Source organism: Diorhabda sublineata, chromosome 6 (assembly GCF_026230105.1).
Source record: "Diorhabda sublineata isolate icDioSubl1.1 chromosome 6, icDioSubl1.1, whole genome shotgun sequence".
Taxonomy (NCBI): Eukaryota; Metazoa; Arthropoda; class Insecta; order Coleoptera; family Chrysomelidae; genus Diorhabda; species Diorhabda sublineata.
Window position 1 is genome coordinate 30,898,617 of NC_079479.1, and position 20,650 is coordinate 30,919,266.

General features: G+C 31.8%; 1 protein-coding gene across 1 annotated transcript; it reads right to left on the bottom strand.

The window, feature by feature from the left end:
* Positions 1-3,907: 3,907 nt before the first annotated feature.
* Positions 3,908-20,184, bottom strand: LOC130444822 (calpain-A-like). Its single transcript, XM_056780087.1, has 14 exons — positions 20,029-20,184; positions 17,162-17,341; positions 16,492-16,679; positions 12,850-12,984; positions 12,365-12,542; positions 10,853-11,019; positions 10,469-10,710; positions 9,584-9,723; positions 7,836-8,044; positions 7,658-7,709; positions 7,192-7,330; positions 6,127-6,248; positions 4,125-4,320; positions 3,908-4,043 (listed from the first exon to the last, which is right to left on the bottom strand). The coding sequence occupies exons 1-14, from the start codon at positions 20,128-20,130 to the stop codon at positions 3,973-3,975; spliced, it is 2,121 nt and encodes a 706-aa protein (XP_056636065.1). The 5' UTR covers positions 20,131-20,184; the 3' UTR covers positions 3,908-3,972.
* Positions 20,185-20,650: the final 466 nt, after the last annotated feature.

The window sequence follows — 20,650 nt, forward strand, 5'->3', positions numbered from 1 at the left end:
ATAAACGTGTTTGTGTGTTTAGAACCGATCTAAAAATGACAAAAATTGAAATAACCCTTCTTAACATCATGGAATATATTAGAATCGGAAGCAGACCACTAAAAGAAAGTGAAGGGGTTTTTTATAGCAGGACATATGGGGTATTATGTGGCCTAGAAGGAACAAATTCAAAACCTATTAAAAGTTTACTATTACAGATCTAACTCGCACAAAATAACAATTAATCTGAATGATGTATTAATTTATTATAATTTAATAATAGGAAATGCATTTTAGAAGGAAGAGCAGTGGCGTAGCGTGCTTTGGAGGGGCCCTGTATCAAAATTAGTTGTGGGGCCCAAATGTAAGGTAAAATTGCGTTGAATTAAAATAAGTATTTATTAGTTATAAGTAATCGTTTCCTCCTAGAAATTGAGCTAGCCAAACAATTCAAATTAAATGTACACTTTTCTTGCCTTTTTTTCGACAAATTGATTTATTAAATCATCTATAGCTGAAAACGATTTCAGTTTTTCTAGCAAGTCTGATAATCGTTCCTGCCTCATCGAAGTCCTTAGGTAATTTTTTATCAGTTTCAATTTTGAAAAACTTCTTCCAGCTGTTGTGGTCGTAACTGGAAGTGTCAAGATTAGAAAGCATGCTGTTACTACCTCTGATAAACTTTATGCAAGGCTTTTGAATTTTATCAGCAATAATTCCATGAGTTCCTTAATGGAATGTCCTAATGGACAGTTTTCCGGAAAAATTTTTTATCACTTCGTTTGAAGAAGATAGGAGTTTATTCGATTGTAATACTTCGAACATATTACTTAGGTCATAAAGGCTCTGAAATCTTTATTTAGTTTGAGAAATTAATATATCTAAACAGGAATAGTATACATTGGCTTTGAAATATAATTCCGGGTCTGAAATTCTCTCATCTTGTGAAAACTCATCAAAAAAACGCTTTGTTACCTATCGTCTTTTATTTTTAAAAACAGTTGTTACTTTTCACTCTTTTGCTAAATCTCTAGACTCATTTAGCAAACCATTAAATGAATTTTGATTTTTTATTTCGCTCAGTCTATTCAAAAGATTACTTAATAAAATTCTAGAAACAGGATTAATGATTTCAAATAGTAAAGAAAAAAATGTGACAAGCGCCAAGAAAAATGTACGGCATCTAACATTGAAAAGGCTTAGGCCCCTTTCACACCAAACGAATCCGAATCAATCTGGATTACTCCGAATCAAGTTGAATCTGATTCGTCATCTCCACTCCTTCACACCAGCTGAATCAACCTGATTAATTCTTATCTGGAATGTTTAATTCTTCGCCAATTTTCCTCCACACAGAAGATATGAGATTTCTGTTGCTGTGATATTTATCACTGGCGTCATAAATCGCACTATTTTCTTTAACTTTTAAAATTAATAACTCCACGTCCATCTCGTATGGTTGTTGATTCAAGACTGACTGGACGAGGAATCTGACAGGTTGAATCAAGTGCGACCTCAAATCAAACCTGATTGTACCAGATTCGTCCTGTCTGAAGGCGGGAAAAGAGTCCCTTCACATTTAAACGGAGCGCTCGAAGCCGAATCTTGGTCAATCAGATTCAACTTGATTCGGAGTGATTCGGATTGAATCGGATTCGTTTGGTGTGAAAGGGCCCTTAGCGTATTAAAAGTATTTACAAGAATAACACACTTGGATTCGCAGTGCTTAACCCGGGAAAAACTCTATAGTATGACGTATGACAGTTTTTTTATATGTTCCCGGGAAACACGGGATTAAGATAACATTTCACTAATTTTTGTTTACACTCGTTAGGGGCCTCTGTATCATTGATACGGCGGTAGCTACGCCCCTGAGAAAGAGACTTGAATCTCTACACGAAACTACCAAAAAAGTACACATGAATTTTGATGGTCATTAGAATAGGATTTTAATAACTAGTACATTTATAACACTCAAACTTTTACGACGTTTTTATTGTTTTCGAAGTACACCTTATGAATGTTCGGTTGTTTCAAACTAAAATTCCAAATAACACTTTCTATTGTTTATAAAACAACAAAATTAGTATTCTGGCTTTGTTGTTCACCTCTATTGAAGTTTAAAATAAAATTAACAGATGTCGCCCACTTCATAATTTTCGCGAATAACATCAAAAGTATCTTGCTTAAATTAAGATGCAAATTTTTCGAGGTAGATGTAGAATCTCTGTGGGATGATAATATGCTAGTATCATCAGCGAAAATTGACAGTTGTTTTATTAGTTACTAGCCGATCGGACAGAACCGGTCTTAAGACAAATTCTTCGGAAATTCTAGACAGGATTGGATAATATGAGTGTATCATTAGTCGAATTTTTCAAGGAAAAATCATTTTTCCCATGTTTTGAGACCTCCTGAACACGATTATGATGGTTTTACGAATGTCTGTAGTTCATATATATATGAATGATATACATATGTCTGTTTAAGCTATTAATTATTTTCGTCTCTCGAGCAATTGCTATGGGTCCGATTTGGTTCAAAATTAGCATACATGGCTTTTTTGGCGGCGGATTGATGTTATTAGAGTTTGGTTGAAAACAAATGAATATTTCGAGGGGTCGCAGTGCAAAAAAAGTGGTTTTTGACCTTTGCTCACCTCTGCAGGTCAAACGAAAAGCGACTGAAAAATGAAATTTCACATGTAGGTTCAATTAGTTGCGAGATGATTTCCTATCTAAAGTCGAAACTTTCCATCTCCACCCCTCTCCATTTTATGGTCATTTTTGTTATATTTTTTTTTATTTTTTGGCCAGAAAAAGTTTAACTAGAGGGTTCGAACTTCGCATGCAAATAGGGGTGATGTTGAAGAATTGTCTTTCTCAAGTTCAAAGTTTTCTTTTTCAGTTCTTCTAGCACAAAACGCCCGAAATAATTTCGATCGTTGTAGTTGTTGAACTGGACCGCTTCCTATTTAATGAATAATACAAGTATGATCGTTGCTAGGGTGATTTTTTTTACTTCCCATTTTCGAAATTTCTTGTCACTATGACAATTTTTTCTTTGTTGTCAATTGGAATTGAACAAGAGGGTTCGAGACCACCGGGTCTATTGAAATTATGAATTTTCATTCGAGAAAGAGAGTTAACTTGTGAAATGAAAAGTTATTGAGGAAAAGCAAATCTTCCATATAAAGAAATAAGATTGAGAATTGATATCATTTCCAAGAAATTCATTTTATGGAAAGATTTGTTTGTGTATTAGTTAAATTCTTCATTCGACGAAAAATTCGACTGTCATTATGGAGCTCTGCTGCTCACGGCTTTTTTTTATTTTATAAAAGGATATGTGTATTAGTAAAATAGTATTTTAGTAATTCGTAGTTAGGATCGTATATATAAGTACATATCTTTTTAGTTTGTATTATAGTCATTTCAATCATACTTTGTCGAATGCTTGTATTATATCCAAGAGGGATACTGAGCGGTATATTTTAATTTCAAAATTTCCATTCATTTCATTAACTAGCTAATGTTCTTTTGTGCTATGTTTATTTTAAAATCCAAATTGGTGTTGCCGTATGACTTCTATTTTGTTTATTTTTGTAGATTTTTTCAAATACTTTAGACAATGGGGATCAATCTGATCTGTAAGATGTGGCTTCTTAATTATATATCCTTATTTTGGGATCATAATTTTCTGGGCTATTTTCCAGGGTTTGAGGTAGTCAATGAAAAGATATAACACAAAATCATATACTTTTCTTGGAGGAAATGAAATTTAGGTGCTGAAATGTTCAACTCTATTATCACTAGCTTCTGTCATGAGCAGGTTTTGTTTTATAGTTCACTTTTACATATTTATACAGTGCGGATGTTGAAATTTTTGTTATTTTACTGAGGTATGGATAAAGGAATGATAACAACCATCAAATAGTCAAATATATTTTAATTAAATTCATTAATTTACATATTTATTTGAATTAATATAATTTTAAGCATATAATGTTTCGACTAACCAGTTTTCCAAAGTCTCGCTCCGGTTTTTCTTCGATTTGTAGATATCTAAAACCAAAAATGTACAATTAATCGAATGAAAATATTGATTCCTCATTTTGTCTATGTCAGGTTTATTATATAACTAACCAATCATTATTCTCAATTTGAAACAACAATGTAAGAAGTCATCCATCTCTAATTCCGTGTTTTCGTTGCCATATCTCAACATAATGACTCTCAATACTTTATTACTCAATTGAAAATTGGCAGCTCTCAAAGCTTGTCGCATTTCACTAGGTGATATTCCTTTGGAAGTATCCGAATCATAGTTTCTGAAAATCCCCTGAAAATGATACGAATTATTAAGATTTTGTTCAATCAACACACTTACTTATATCAGATCAGTTATTTTATTAAAAAGTACTTTTCTTCCTTGACTGGGAGCTTATCAGGGAGACTTTTTTCAGCATGGCTAACAAATTTCCAATGTTAGGAACAGTGTCAAACTATCTTCCTTCCAACTTATATATTTCCAGTAACTGAATCTGATTTGAAAAGAATTTTAGCGACCACAAATTCGCCAATAAAAACCAACGCCAATAAAAAGCAGCTTGTGGCAAATCACGTTGTCATGATGAAGACATATTTACTCTTTACATTGATTCACGAATGTTCCATAACTCCATAACGGAATTGTTCCTCTTGGTACCTGATGTTCAACTATGATCTTTTGACCTTTCAAGGGCACTGGTTTTCCAATAAGAAGATCATAGCCACACACCAAATTTTTATATGTAGTAACAATTTAGGAAATAATGTCTGAATCAGCATGAAGAAAATATTTCAATGTCATGGAAATTAAAACTAGCCCGACTTACTTTTTGTTTATCGGTCAAAATTCTTGGTCAAACAAACAAAAAATCGCGAATCAAAAGTGACATGTCTGATAATAAAAAAGTAAGCTGTTGACCTAATTTGCAGATCTCTCTTTTCTATTCATTTACATAATTGAATCACCATACCACTTGTGAACATTTACTGTACGAGGGTTGTTACTGAACTTTTGAAATAGATCATTAATAATACATATTTATAATTGAACATGGATTTTTTGTTTTTCAAAATATTTTTCATTGATATCAATACACTTTTGCATGTGTTAGAACCAATTGTCGAAGCATTTTTTCCATTTCGATTGAGGCATCTCCAAAATATGTGACTTAAGCGCATCAACAGCTTCTTTAAGTGGAGAAAAACGTTGATCTCCAAATTTATTCTTGATGTGCGGGAATAAGAAAGAATCATTGGGTGCTAAACTGTACGGTGGATGACACATCAATTCGATGTTTTGACTGTTCAATTACTTTTTTGTTTGAACTGATGTAAGAGAACTCGCATTGTGGTGGAGAATCATTTGTCTTCTGGCAAATAAATGCTAGTGTACCAATAATAATTGGCCGTTATACAATCTTATGAAACGGTGGCTACTTATCCAGTTATTCCGAAAAAACAGCCGACGATTTGCTTCATAATTCGTGCTGTTTAGTTTCGGATTCATATGGGAAAATATTTGTGATTTAATTCCATTTTTTAACCATGATTATTTCGACGTTTTAAGTACGTTCATCATTGAAAATGTCAAACTTTATAATGGCAATTTCTCGTTTGACATATTCACTTCAGTGTTGCCATATCTCAAAACTCAAGTAGCAATCCTCGTATTATGACAGCATACACAGCAAGACAAGATCCAGGAAAATCATATTCATGGTCAAGAACGATGATAAAAATAACATTTCAAATATATAGAAATCAAATATTTACCAACTGAATGTTTATCACAAAAAATCAGTGAAAATATAGTTTGAAATTTAGAATAAGAAATGTGAATTTTGTAATTGTTTCTTTATCGAACTGTAGAAAAAATAAACTGTTGAACTCGTGTGGATTTTCGACATTAGCAGCTACATTTTAGTGTTAATTTTAAGAAAAATTATATCAGTTGTTTAGACTATTTACGGAGTTATCTCACATAGAATCGATAAAACGAACATGCTCAAAAATTAGAACCTTAACTAATATTAACATGGGACTTTTGTTGAAGATGAATATATGTATTTATTGCGTTCCATTTGATATATTCACTTACCCTTAAAAAACCAATCTGTTCCCACAGTTGATAGAATTCACTGAAATTCAATTTTCCAGAACAATCGGTATCAGCTAAAGCAATCATACTGCGACATAATTCTTTAGAAAGTTCAGGGTTTTCTATAAAATGTGAAAAATCTATTGTTATAATACAATAAATCAAAGAAATTGTGATTGGGGAATTCAACACCAATGTATACATAATAGTAGTACCTACAAAAATCTATCCTTCTAATGTACGAATTTCAAAGTAATTATAATTAATAGTTGTTTTCCCTGCGCAAAACAAAAAAGTCTTTAAATTTAGATTTTGTAGTCGCTAAATTTCAGCTCTTTCCATGTTCTAGTTTATGAGAGATCAGCCAACGTAATTTACAATTCATTACGTGTTTTTGCAGCATTGAAAATTGTCTCCATTTTCTTTCTATATCTGTCTGTTCCAGTCATGTACTCCTTAGTTAGTTCGTTGTTCTTCATCCATATTTGTTAGTCTCATAGTTTCGTAGTTATAGGTTTTATCGCAGTTTTGTAGACTCTTCATTTGGTTGCTCCATATCTTACATTATGATTTTATTATCACTTTATCCTTTTATTCTCCATGAAACCTTTTTTATTGCTTATCATTATTCCTACGTACTTAAAGGTGTGACTACTTCAGAGCTAAAGTGATTTATCTTCACTATTTCTCGCCTGGGGCTTCCTTTTTTCTTTCAATTTTCATATATTTTGTCTTGTCCTGATTTATTCTCTTTTTCTTGCCTCTCCCACAATTTCTTCTGATGTATATTCTTCCATGGATATTATATGCTGTTATTATGCTATCCACTGCATATGAAACTGAAAGTCCATTATCTCACCTTATCCTAGTATTTCAAATTCCTCGGATGGTCCTTCTTTTGTCATTGCTCTTGTCTTATAATTTATCATCGTCATTTTCACCAATTCTTTCAACTTCTTGTGGTACTTTCGGTTGCTCCTGTTCGTTATAATTGTCCTCCTTTTGGGACCATCGAACTAGTTTTCTATCGCTTGATTAATAGTAAAAGCAGATTATTATATATACCTTGTTTTAAAAGTAGACTTAGCACAGATTTAAGTTCCTTCCAACCAATTTCCATTTTTTCATTTGCCAAGTTTTTGAATACTTCTGATATTCCCACGTCAGCTGATGTACTATCAACCGCATCGGGAGAGCTATAAAGCTGCAACAGATAGAAAATATATCATATATAATGTAACAAATGATATACAGAAATACTTTATTCACCATTATTATTTCTTATCCTATTTTGGATAATGCCCAAAGTGTTTTGGATACTGGACAAGTTGAAGTTATTTAATTTTTTTAGAGAGTATTTTGCATGAAAACTATCCTTTGTTCGATGGATAGCTTGCTGACAAGGATGATTATGAATTAGGACAGTTTGGAATTGTTTTTAATCATGATTTTTAGGATGTACTGATCGTAAATTTGTTCATTTTTGACCACATTTTACTCCGAGAATTGTATCTTTTTAAATACTACTTACTCCTCCCAATGGTGCTGAAGGGTCAATTAATCTGACATCTACCTCATTTTCACTGAAAAATATAAAAAAAAAACAAATAGTCATTAATACTGAGTATATAGGTGCGATTACATAAAATTTTAAAATGTGTTATATCAATCTTTGTACGTTAAACATAATTACTATAACAAATACTCACTCTATAACAAAATCAACAGTAGAATAGATCCTAAGAAGATATTCACAGCTCGATTTGGTATCTTCGGTGAACGGTATAATACAATATGATCCATTGGACAAATCCAAATGGCACACTATTTGCCTACTTGGTTCAGCTTTTTTCACATAAATTGGTTTTATAGAAGAAAAGTAATTTTGTGGCAATGGCCCCATACATGCAGCTTTTAACTAAAAATACGTAATTCTTAATGCGAAAGGAAATACAAATATGAATCTATCTATAAATTTCTTAGACCTTTTGATATGTTTATGTTTTCAAATCGTCTCGATTCTTGGTCTAAAAACACAAAAAGAAAGAAGTGATATTATATATCAAGTACCTTGTACTAATTGTGACGCGGTCTACGTAGGTCAGACATCTCAGAATTTAGAAAATAGACTGAAATATCATCAATACGAAAAAAATAAAGCTGCATCAACAAACCACGAAATACCAAAAAAAAACATAAATTAAATCATAAAGATTCAAAAATGTATATCCTTTTTTTTATAAATTCCAATATAACTACGAACAATTTGATAGGTGGCTGCTACATATTTTTGAGATGCAAAAACTCAAGGGATTGCAGCAAATTTGTAAATGAGACTCTATTAAACTATAATTGCAAGCTTTTGAGAAGCGTTCTTCCCTTCATAAGGGAAAAGTCCAATTTAAAGATAGTTAACATATCTACCGTCTCGTAAGCTTTTTCCATTTTATTAAATCCATTACCAGACTTTTCGCGCTTCAGGTCTGTTTTCCGATTACATCTTTCAACATTGCTCTCTTCTATTTTCTTCTCTGTCTTTCTCTCTCCCTCTGTTAGTCATTCACATTATGCACATCCACTTCAGATACTCTAGCCGTAGCTTTGTACCTCTAAGCAAATTTCCTTCTTCAATTTAGTTTCTACGGCTTATTCAGAACCCAGTATCCGCTTACATCTGGTGTAACGTTCTTATATGTCCTTATGTTAATTTTCCTTGAAACCTGCTTGGATTTTATCATGCGCACCTCTATTACTTTTAGCCAGTCTTCTTCCTCGTCACATTTGTCGTTGATTACAGTTCCTAAATATATGTTATCGTCTGCTTCATTTATTTTTATTCTTCTTGTAATCTATTGATAAAACTTCCAATTATTCCTTTTCATATTCAATCCAATATTTACTTTCAATTTCATTTATGTTCAAGCCCATATTATAAGTGTCATTTCTATGAGTTGATACATCTTCAGTGGTATATAAAATTCATTGTATCGTAGGCCACTTGAGTCGTTAAATAAAATATATGTTGGTATTAATACTGATAGTAATGAGCTTGAAAATTGGATCCATTGTTGATCTAGACATTCAAAATCATCTTTGATACTCCCTTTACATATCATCAGCTTTCTTATGCTGGATAATTTTTTCTTCTTTTATAATTCCTGAGTTTTATCGTGGTTAATCTTTCATTTTTTTCTTTTTATTCTGCAGGTGTATTAGAGATGCAGACCTCCACTTGCCTCGTCATATTCAAAAAGGTTACCCTGGACATATTTCGACTAATTCTATTCTAACGACTCCTTTCAATGTCCTGAGGAATTGTGATGAATATATACTGGTAATAATTATATAGATCACCAATTTTGTATTGAAGTTTATCGCTTAATATATTAAAAGATTTTGTATAAGAATGAAATTAATATGGGAGTATTTTGATATAAAAAATAAGAATCTCACGTACAGCATACACTGCAACTCCAATTGGCAATTCTGGTAACTTGTAAATCCTCCTATTTTTTTGTGTGACACTAACCAAAACTCTATGTGTTTCATCTTTCTGACCATTCACATTCAAAATAAATTGTGAGTTCAACCAAAAATCTAAAAAATAATTCATAATATAATCTCTAAAACATCATTGGTTACCATTGAAATTTTTATTTATTGTCTTATCAAGAGATAGTGTTGATAGTGAATTACCGGCTGTTATTCGTTTGTTGCAAACAGAAGAGAACCAAACAGTGCAGCGAAAATTAGTCGAATGTGCAGAGACACCTTTATAAGTGATGGCATTGTTCGTGGATGTTTCCCAAAACTTTAAAATGACCTAACTTATATTCATGTTGAATGGGTCTAGAACAGAAACCTGTCACTTCAGACAACATTGTTCAGCGAATTGATCAAATGGTTAGGTAAACTCGAAGGTTCATCATATATTTATTATCAATGCATTTTCCGAAAGCTTTAGGATCTGCCCTATAATCTTTCGTTACTGAACAGTTACGCTACAGAAAAGTTTACGCTCGCTGGATCCCAACGATGTTGACTGACAACCACAAAACTCGCCGAATGGCATTGAAATTTTTTGTTACAATACAGATGAAGAAGATTTTTTGAAATCCATTGTGACAGGTGATGAGATATGGATTCTGTGCGACATGACCGAAACGAATCGACAATGGATACACACAAATTCTGCAACGAGACCCACAAAATTCGAACGACCCTTCAACAGCTGTAAGATTATGGGGACAAAAAGGTGTCTTTATGCAGACTGGAACAACAAATATTGCGGAAAATCGGAAGTTAGAAAAAAAACAGCCCTCTTACATAAGAATCAACTTACTTGTACTGGTTGGAACGCCTCCATTGCTAATTTTAGCTTCCCAAGCACCATCTATAATGAATGTCTTCCACTGATGCAACTCATCTTTATTGTAAGCCATGGAATCTGGATTGGGATGGCAGAATTCCAATAAATTAAACATTTCTATGAATTGTTCGTATTGCATCCAAAACTCTCCATCGTTTGCTTTCACAAGTAATTTTTGTTTGGTGTTTTCTGGCAAATCTTCCCAAGTATTGGAACTTCAATCAAATTTTATGAATACATTTTGAATAGAAACACACTCTTCGTGTTTGTTAAGTACCAAAATAATTTATTTTTATGAAAGAGTTGTTTCAAACAGTAACACTTCCAAATGAAATTAGTTTAAAGCATCATACTTACTTATCGCTCCAATTGCCTTTCCATTCTCCCGTGCCCCACGGATTCCTGATTCTGAGTAGTTTATAGGGTTTTCCATTCTTAGAAAGAGCTTCAACGACATTGGTAATACTGTATGCATGTCTTGAGTAAAGCCCATATTCGTTTTCTTCTTCTACTTCAGTGCAATCCTAGATATTAATATAATAATATAGATTTGTGTGATGTTAAACAATATGTTTTTCCTAATAATAAAGGAAAATGAGAATTCACACTGAAAACTTGGGAGATCCTTCGTGTTAGTGCTCTGATGTATTTATTTGACACCAACAATGGTTAGACATCATAATCGTATCCTTGGTAGTCCTCCATATTTCTTATTTTCGAGAAAAGAAAACGAAAGCTGCTCAAGCCTTCTAACTCAGTCATAAAGTTTCTAAAGGGAGTATTATTCGTGAGCTGTCTAGTTTGGGGACCACTCATAGTGGCTGTTTAGCTGATGCTCTGTTACGAACTCGTCCACGACATGAACCGTAAAGCCGGTACTGTTCAATTATGTTAATAGAATCTAGTTTGGCGGTTGCGGTTTCTCAGAAAGGCTATTTACATGTTTTCATATACGGCGACGATTTGATTATATTCTTTTCATACAATAATTTCTAAGAATAATGAGAAATCATTTTTTTTTATAAATTGGCGCTTGTTTATTAGGGAGGAAGACAGTAAATAATAAAATTCGAATAAATTAGTGTGTGAGGAATTAGATAATTGTTAGTAATAAGTCTCGGGCAAAGTTTCGTGAATAGTGCCTAGTTAGGCGTAATTAGTATTAGTTTATTAATAAATTATGTAAGTTTAAATAAATTAGACCAAAACATCACAGTAATCAAAGCAGGTCCCGTTTTTATCTAGTGATTAAACAAACTGTTCCATGATGCCCAGTTTCATATGTAATGGTGGAAGGATAAGTTTTCTTTACCCAAGGATCTTAAAGTGCTTTAAAAGCGTGTTTCATAGTTTTTTCACTATATTTATTCTTCACTTTTTGGTTTCATATACTATCAAAGCGTGTTTTGTTATTTTTTTTAAACTATATTCATTTTTTACAAAAAAATTGCAGGAAAAAATATTTTGTGAACCCTTAACCGACAAATCCGGAGGTTGACGCATTAGCCCGATCGGCTAACGAACGCAATAAAAGTGGTGGGATATACTAACAGTAATAAGCCACAAAGAAGAGTTACAAACAAACAAGCTCACAAATCCACATAGTGATGATGCTAAGTGTGTTAATAACGAATTTCTCAAATTAAGTAGATGAAATATTTTCCTTTGCTCAAAAATCCCTATCCTAGGTAAATCTTCTTTCTGTTGGTTGGTTATACTTGCCGTTCAAGTTATTCTAAGCATTTGTCTATCCTTCTAGTTTCCAATGCTCCAATTATAATTTCAGAGTTAAAAATAGTTTTACTTCACACGTCTATAACCTTAAACTCTAATATCAAACTCTCCTACATTTTTTCATAGATACATTACCGTTATAGCACATCCCATGAACGATTTTCTTAAGAAAGAAACTAGCATCATTTTAAAAACATCTTGATTTTTACTGAATTCCAAGAGATGTGGATACACCTCATTCAAACCACCAGTTAAATCTTCAAGTGCATCGGAAATATAACCACCTTCAATATTAGCGTAAGAACCATACAATCTAAAATTAATTAGATAGCAATAAACGAGAAATTCTAAAAACCTACAGTTATAACAAATAATAAATTTGTGATATTTCTATTCAGATACAATTGTAGAAGACCCAAGGTTTATATCTGAATTATATTATTAAATATAATGAAATGAATCAGTTGAAAACAAGGAACAGTTAAGACGAAGAAGCATCCCTCGTATTCAAATAAAGCATTGCCTTTTATTGAAGTTTCTGGTAGCTTAGTTGATTATCTTATAGCATCAAAAATTGAGAACAGATCATCAAATTACTGAAGTAACTAGATAACTCTTACTTTGCATAAGCTTTTTCCAGTAAAGGTGTCCAAAAAACATTAGCATATTTAGTTTTTGTAAATATGAGTTTTCCATCAATGGTCGGTAATTTGTCGTCAATAACAACATCAATCCATCTACCATATTGCCAAAACCTGAAAAAACAAGTAATCATCTATTTTGATAGACCACTAAATTACCATATCAAGTTTATGTCAAAATCATCTGAATTTGATCGTACGTAAATGATTTTTAATCAAGCAGACTATTGATGAATGAAGAATTTTGTGAAGTTATTTCAGTATTATTGTAATTAATTTACGAAAATGATAATATTGGTTTTAGTTTCAATCGTCTACCTAGAGTTTCCAATTATTTGAAGTCTTAAACTATTTATTTATACTAGAGCGGATTTAAGTAACACAATCGAGAAAGATTTTACGCCCGAGCGAGGGCGAGGGCTGGCAATAAAGTTCATTCATCAGCAAATATTGCTTATCTTTTGCTGCTGCTAGAAATACCTATGAAGAGGTATGAAGAAACGTATCAGTACTTCAAGAAACGGTACTGAACATAGACTCCTTGCTACCTACAGTCTCATAAATCGTGCTCCATGAAAAATCTGCTGTATTTATAGTTCGAGCAATCTTATGGTATGAATATACCGTATCGAAGTCCACTTCTAAACGTTAGTTTGACGTTTACTTAATTAATATAGGGTATTTTTTAAGTAAATAACATACACGACGACGGCAAAATGATATAACATAAATTATTACCACCCAATGGCAGTTAGTTGACTTACAAGCAATCGTCAATGGAAATTGATACCTTTCTGTTACTTGCCTCATTCAAACAGTATGAAAATATGTTCTTTACAGTATAGGGAGAAGAAAAACAAATATTGTATGTATCTCTCCCTAAATTAACTTAAGTTTGTCGAATGACTTTCCTGAAAATTCAATATTCAAGTCTTCACTCATTAGTCTGTCCCAAACAACTAGAAAGTCTTGAGCGCAACATTCTAAGTGCTTCAATGGGGTTTTAAAGGTGAACAGAATTTAAAAATATACCAAACTAGCAATACTCGTCGGTTTATGGAACCTCGCGTAATATAGGGATAATTCAATAAGAAATGACTTATGTATTTATTCTATGCATTAATTCAATTTCAAGTATTATAAAGAAAAGAAACATTATCATATATAAATTGCACACATTTATTATTTATACGATAAGTAATATAACAAATACATTTCATCAACATAAAGATACTAAATAAATGATTTATTATTAAAGTAACAATGATTACAAAGACGCAATTTATGTCAATACTTCTTTGTAAACTACATTAGTTGTTTTACCATCTTTTGCTAAAATAACTAAACTTGACGGAGAACTTACTCGTGAACAGGCTACATAAAATTGACCATGAAAGAAACAGTTCTCTCTCAAATCGATTCCTGCCACTTTCAAAGATTCATCTTGTGATTTGTTGATTGTCATAGCAAAATAGAAATTCATTCTTTTAAATTGAAAAACGTAGTCTGAAGGTATAAGGGTGGTATAAAGACTGGTTCCCCTCTGGCACATCCGGTTATAATTGTACCCTCGAGTGAGAGATATTTTTATGAAACAAAATTATTATGTTTTCTGAAAATGGTATCCTTCACATTATAAAAAAATCATATATCTATGCAGAATTGGCTGAGTAAAACGCTGGAAACCTAATTTCATATTTAACCCTTTTTAAAGAAATCAAAAAGAAATTTCCAAAAACGGAGAAATTAGTTTTTAGATATTCACACGGGACCCATTTCTAAAAAAGAATCGCTTTGATATCTCATTTCGTCATGAAGAATAGCTAAATATATGGTTCCTTAATAAAAATTTTTGTTCAAGTCTTTGAATCCTTTCCAAGTCGAATTTTGAAAATCGGAGAAATTGGTTTTTAGGTATTTGTTCGGAGAATATTTTAATGTAAAAATGATGTCGATATCTCAACTAGTGGCCGAGAAAAACGAAACAAAAGAATTTGCTAGCATTTTACCGTTTTACCCCTTTAAAATCGAAATTTCGCAAAATCCTTTCTTAGCGCACCGATACAAACATACCCTCAAAATTTCATGTCTCTATCTTTAATAGCCTTGATGAATGAATGAATCAGTCAGTCAATCAGTCAGGTCATCCTCTTTTATAGATATAGAAGATGACCAACAACTTATGAATCACAATCTACCAGTTTCTCCAAACTAAAAACTAGTAACAGTAAGTTAAAAAATTGTGTCAAATTAAGAGCCAAATCTAGTTTTTTATTTTGTTTTATGAAAAAAATTATTCTTTATGAAATGGTCTGCATGATCTAAAACTCAAATAAAACTGTGAAATATTAAATATTTTGATCCTATGCTAGGTTTTTTAAAAAAATTTGTATTTTACTGAACAGTAAACTACTTTTTTCAAAATCGGCAGTGGAATGAAACATTATTGCCGATTGAATGAAAAAAATCGGCAGTGAAATCGCTTCCGTTATTTTTTAAAAATTTTCATATTATTCAGTTGTGTAACTAAACACGGCACTCATAACCTATTCTATTCTGCTTGCCTTAATTCCAAATATTTTATAGTCTGGGCGACTTTTGAGAACTTATAATATGCAACGCGGTCTCTTTTTTTGGTAATTATACACTTTCACGGTCACCTGGTTTTTTGGCTCTAGAAAATCGAAAAATGGATGGATTTTAATGATCTTAGTCTCAAAATGTTCCATTTTACGGCGGATTTATAAAAAAAATTAATAGAAATAGCTGTTATGAAAATTTCTCATAGTTTTTCTGTTTTAAATCGTAAAAAAAAACGGTTTTGCAAAATAATCCTTTACAAAAAATTATGGTAATTATACACTTTCGCGGTCACCTGGTTTTTTGGTTAGGTTAGGTTAGGTTAGGTTAGGTAAGGTTAAGTTAGGCTAGGTTAGGTTAGGTTAGGTTGGCTCTAGAAAATCGAAAAATTGATGGATTTTAATGATCTTGATCTCAAAATGTTCCATTTTACGGCAGATTTATAAAAAAAATACGAAAATTAAGAAAAATAAATATTTTTTACAGTTTCATGACTTTAAATACAAAAAACGACTTTCTACATATAATCCTTCGTAACTGTTTCTGAAAAAAATATAAGAACTTTATCTGATAATGAGATAATTTTTTGTAAAGGATTATTTTGCAAAACCGTTTTTTTTACGATTTAAAACAGCAAAACTATGAAAAATTTTCATTCCAGCTATTTCTACTAATTTTTTTATAAATCCGCCGTAAAATGGAACATTTTGAGACCAAGATCATTAAAATCCATCCATTTTTCGATTTTCTAGAGCCAAAAACCAGGTGACCGTGAAAATGTATAATTACCCTTTTTTCACTCTTCTAGTGCCTTGATACATAAATAACCTCAAGTTTTGGAAATATTGTTGAGTATAGATTCCAAAACATCATTATAGGGCTCTAGTTTTTCTCTATCTTCCAGTGCTCCAAAAATAAGTAATTTCAGTTGTAAAGAATTTTACTATACTATAAAAGGACAAAGAACTGATTCCAACCGTTTAGAACTAATCATACGTAGTAAAGTTCGAAAGAACAATTTTTCATTAACCTTTTAATTACCTGAAATGGAATACTCCAGCGTAATCTTCAGAATAGCTTTGATTTTCAGGAACAATCAATTGAAACAATTTTCGATTTTCCAATATGTTAACCAAGGCTGCTAAAAACCAACAGTCACCCAAGTTTCCTTGGTTTACATCAAATCTATTTTCTCCAGCATCAAGAAAATATGGATTTGAAACTATTTCCTTTAAAAAAATTGAAACGATCATAATTATACTACATATTTGTATAACACAGTCGTTAGATGTGTGGTGTGACATTCAAAAATAATTCTAACTATATGTACCTTCACATTAGTCGATTCCGTTTTTATTGTTTCTTGTATCGACGACACTAACAACGTTAGCTGTTTTTCAATAGAGCAGAAATTATATTCATTACAGTTTTAGAGAATTTTGAGCTATAGATAAATCTTTTAACCATTAATCGAGTATCAATTCTAGTAAATAGAAAACAAATTTCTTAGTTAGAAAGATACTTGCAAATAAAACTTGAAAGTAAATATCAGAAATGTGACATGGATTCATTCCGATTGTGAAGCAGCTATTGAAGTACTAAGCTCCAATGTCATCTACTTAATTCTAACATAAAATTGTCGGAGAATAATTGATAAAGTAGACAAGAATAATATAATAATTGTAGACACTGAATATTCGATCTTACGTACCTGAGGTCTGAGCCATTTTATATTTTCTTTCACACTCTCCCATTTCTCTCCTAATTGTACATTACCAGGAGCAAACTGTGGGTCGTTAAATAATATCTTCTTTTTAAGACAATAAGATCTTATATCTTCAAATTTTTGTAAGGAACCTCTAGATTTTAATCCTGAGTATTTTTCACCCAACTGAAAATCATTATTTTTTATACGAATAAGCAGAATATATTGAAATATTCTTAAAGTACGTGTTTTTTTGAATAATGAGGAAAGACGCACACAAGGAAACGATAATATTAACTGTTTGGGAGCTCTTATACAACTTTCTCAACTGGAGTAAATTGAGTTATGATTGTTGTTCACGTGACATGTGCCCTCAGGAAAACGATATACTGAAGTACTCAACCTCGGAGGTGCTGTAGGTTTCCTGTAACCCGGTGAAATCGATCATCAGCCAATGGCAGACAACAGGGAATAATAATACAGCTGTAGTTGTACCTGCGCTTGCACAAAAACTCCTTCTAAACTCTCCGAAACTGTTTGATTCCTCGAACCATTTTTTTGTCTCAATTATATTCAATTGAGATCTGAGACCATACGAAAGGAAATCTTCTACTAAAAATCACCACAATCCTAGGCCCGTAGAGAAGAATATTTCGTCTATCAGGGCTAGTCCTGAAATTTATCCTACATGTGACTTCATAATTCAGTTCAATGCATGTTCCTTTTCAGTCTCGCAAGTGAAAACTGACCGGACGTCTGCTCACGCTTTATACCGTCTGCTTTAGTGAGTTTCCTGAACTCAGATGAGGCTGAGGACATCACGTTGTCAGAACATGAAGGTAAAACCAAAAACCAATATAATGTAGGCAACAGCAAATTACTATAAGAATTTGGATAAATGGAAACCAGCTTATTAGAAACTGCAATTATGATCAGCTATTTTTTATTTATGTTATTTTACTCTATTTTTGCTGCATAAACCCAGAATTAGCCTCCCTAATACATTAAGATTGATACTCGAAACCATTTATTTAAAATAGATAGAATATATTCAAATGCTATGTTCTATTTGTTTTTTTTTTATAAATCGACCTGGTCCATACGAGTTGTCGTTAGGGATTCGGATAATCGGAAGTCCGGATAATCGACTGTATGAAGAAAAGCGGGTTTTGTTAAATAAATATATATGTATATATTAAATAATAATAATTTAATTATAAGTTTAATTTGGTTTAAAAGATTTGGTATTTGGTCATTCTCTGTTTGTTTTTCAAACTATTTGAGAGCTGTTTCCAGAACCTGAAGTGCTTCATCATGAGATGGTCCTACATCATTTTCCACGTCTAGATTTTCTTGTGTTTCTTCTTCTTGCTTTTCCTGCTGTTCATTTATCTGCAATATGTTATCTACAATTTGGTCATCCGACATGATTTGAAAGCCTTCATCATTACTGTCACAAGTGACCCACTCTTGGATACCATCATCATCACAATCCTGGCATATTTGTATCTTTAACATTAGCTCATTCATATCCTCCAAAATAAAATCATCCGTAGTGGTTATTTTCATTCTCATGATTAAGTACTTTGTTCCAAGCCTTGTTTAAAGTTTTCATCATCATCTTCATCGTCTTCATCAACAGATAACAACCTACGTAAAAGTTATTTTCTATAAAGTCGTTTCAATGTTTCAATAAAACTTTGATTCATTGGTTGAGGCAAGGATGTTACATTAGGAGGAAATAATTTAAACTTTCCATTTTTTCTCTCTATCCATTCAACAGAAAGATGGGTTGGCAAATTATCCAGTAAAAGTAATGCTTGCCGATTTCGTTTTGTTTTTTTTACTTCAGGGATAAAAGTGCTTTCATACCAGTCAATAAAAATTTCAGAGTTTATCCATGCGCTTTTTTGATTTTTATAAATTAAGGATGCTCTGATATTTTCAAAACATCTGGATTTTTTTGATTTACGCAGACTAATATAGTTACTCGATCGTTGCTAGTTTAGAAACTAAAGATTTTGAATGTAATGATTTCCAATTTAATCCGGTTTCATCAGCATTATAAACAAAATTCAAGTCATAGTAATTTTCATCCAGTTTCTTCTTAAAATCATCTTTAAAAGAGTTTGCTGCTTCTACATTAGCTGACATTTTTTCAACTTGTATTTCTAATTCACTAATTCCATGACGAGATTTAAATCTGTATAACCATCAGTTACTTGCGACAAACGATTCATCACCACCTAATTTTTTATTTAACTGTAATGCTTTTTCACAGGGTAAAGGGCCAGATATCGGTTGCCCAGTTGATCGTTTTTGTAAAAACCAAAAAAGTTCATTTTTCGGTTAGGTTTCACTATCTAATTTGCAGGTGTAAAACAAAATTTAATCGGGATTCTTCTTAATATCACCTATAGTGGATGTACCTACACCAAACACGATCCCGTGGGGCGCGGAAGGGTAATGTCAGTTCCGAGTCGTTCGTACTTGCATAAATTCGATTTTAGTACATAATATGTTAAACATTTTGTAACATGGCTCAATATTACTTAATTACTGTATATCGTATTTGTTTGCAAGTTATTGATAATTTCAAATGTCGTTTTAGGAATTTAGAAAATCATCAAATATTCATAAAAAGTAGTGCAAACACCGGATAAGATATGAATTTTGTTACTGATTCAAGTGATAAATTCTTTTTAATGAAATAAAATATTCATCTTACTTATAAAACTATTGAAAAGACGTCATTGAACTACCAAGAGTACATTCCACTAAGCACTGACTTTCTTATACGTACCTTTTGATAACATTTTTTATATAATATAATAAACGATTATCATAAGAAGTAATAACAAATTAGAACTCACTAAATATATTTTCCTTGGATTAAATCCTGTACAAATATATCGACAATCTCCAGAAATTAATTGACCATCTTCAGTGGGCTTGGACATTTTGTGTACCTTCATTTATTTGTTACACAACCATGGACTAATATGATGATCGAGTAAAATAAATACAAATATTTTTTTTATCTTATCAAACATGAAAATATATCGATATAAATTTTATCTTTTTTTGAATCATTTCGAGTCATAATATTCCCGCAAATTATATAATGAAGTTTCAATTACTTTTTGTTCCATAAAAACTTTTTTTTTATTTTCCATCGCTGTGGTTTACCCCTCAACTTCTTGAAAGATAGTTTCACAAAATGACAAATTGATTTTAATTATCATTTCTATCCAATATAAAAATAAAATATAACATTAAACAAAATACTTAATTGTCCTTAAATGTCCTTAAATGTCCTACGGTAAATCTTTTGAATCTACGTCGGATAATAAGGACTCTAGTTTTTTGGACAGGTGATTGGGATTAGACTGAAGTTTTCTACTGTACTTTTCACTGGACACTTAATTTCTTCTCTAACCAAGAGAGCTTGAAGATCCCTTACAATGATGTCATTGAACATATACCGTAAAGTAT

Excerpts from the sequence above, each read along its gene's own strand:
- LOC130444822 (XM_056780087.1), bottom strand. The coding sequence starts at position 20,130 with ATGAAGGTACACAAAATGTCCAAGCCCACTGAAGATGGTCAATTAATT. Across the intron at positions 9,724-10,468 it reads AGGCGTTCCAACCAGTACAA|ATTTTTGGTTGAACTCACAA; the intron begins GTAAGTTGATTC and ends ATTATTTTTTAG. Across the intron at positions 4,321-6,126 it reads AACAGATTGGTTTTTTAAGG|GGGATTTTCAGAAACTATGA; the intron begins GTAAGTGAATAT and ends TATCATTTTCAG.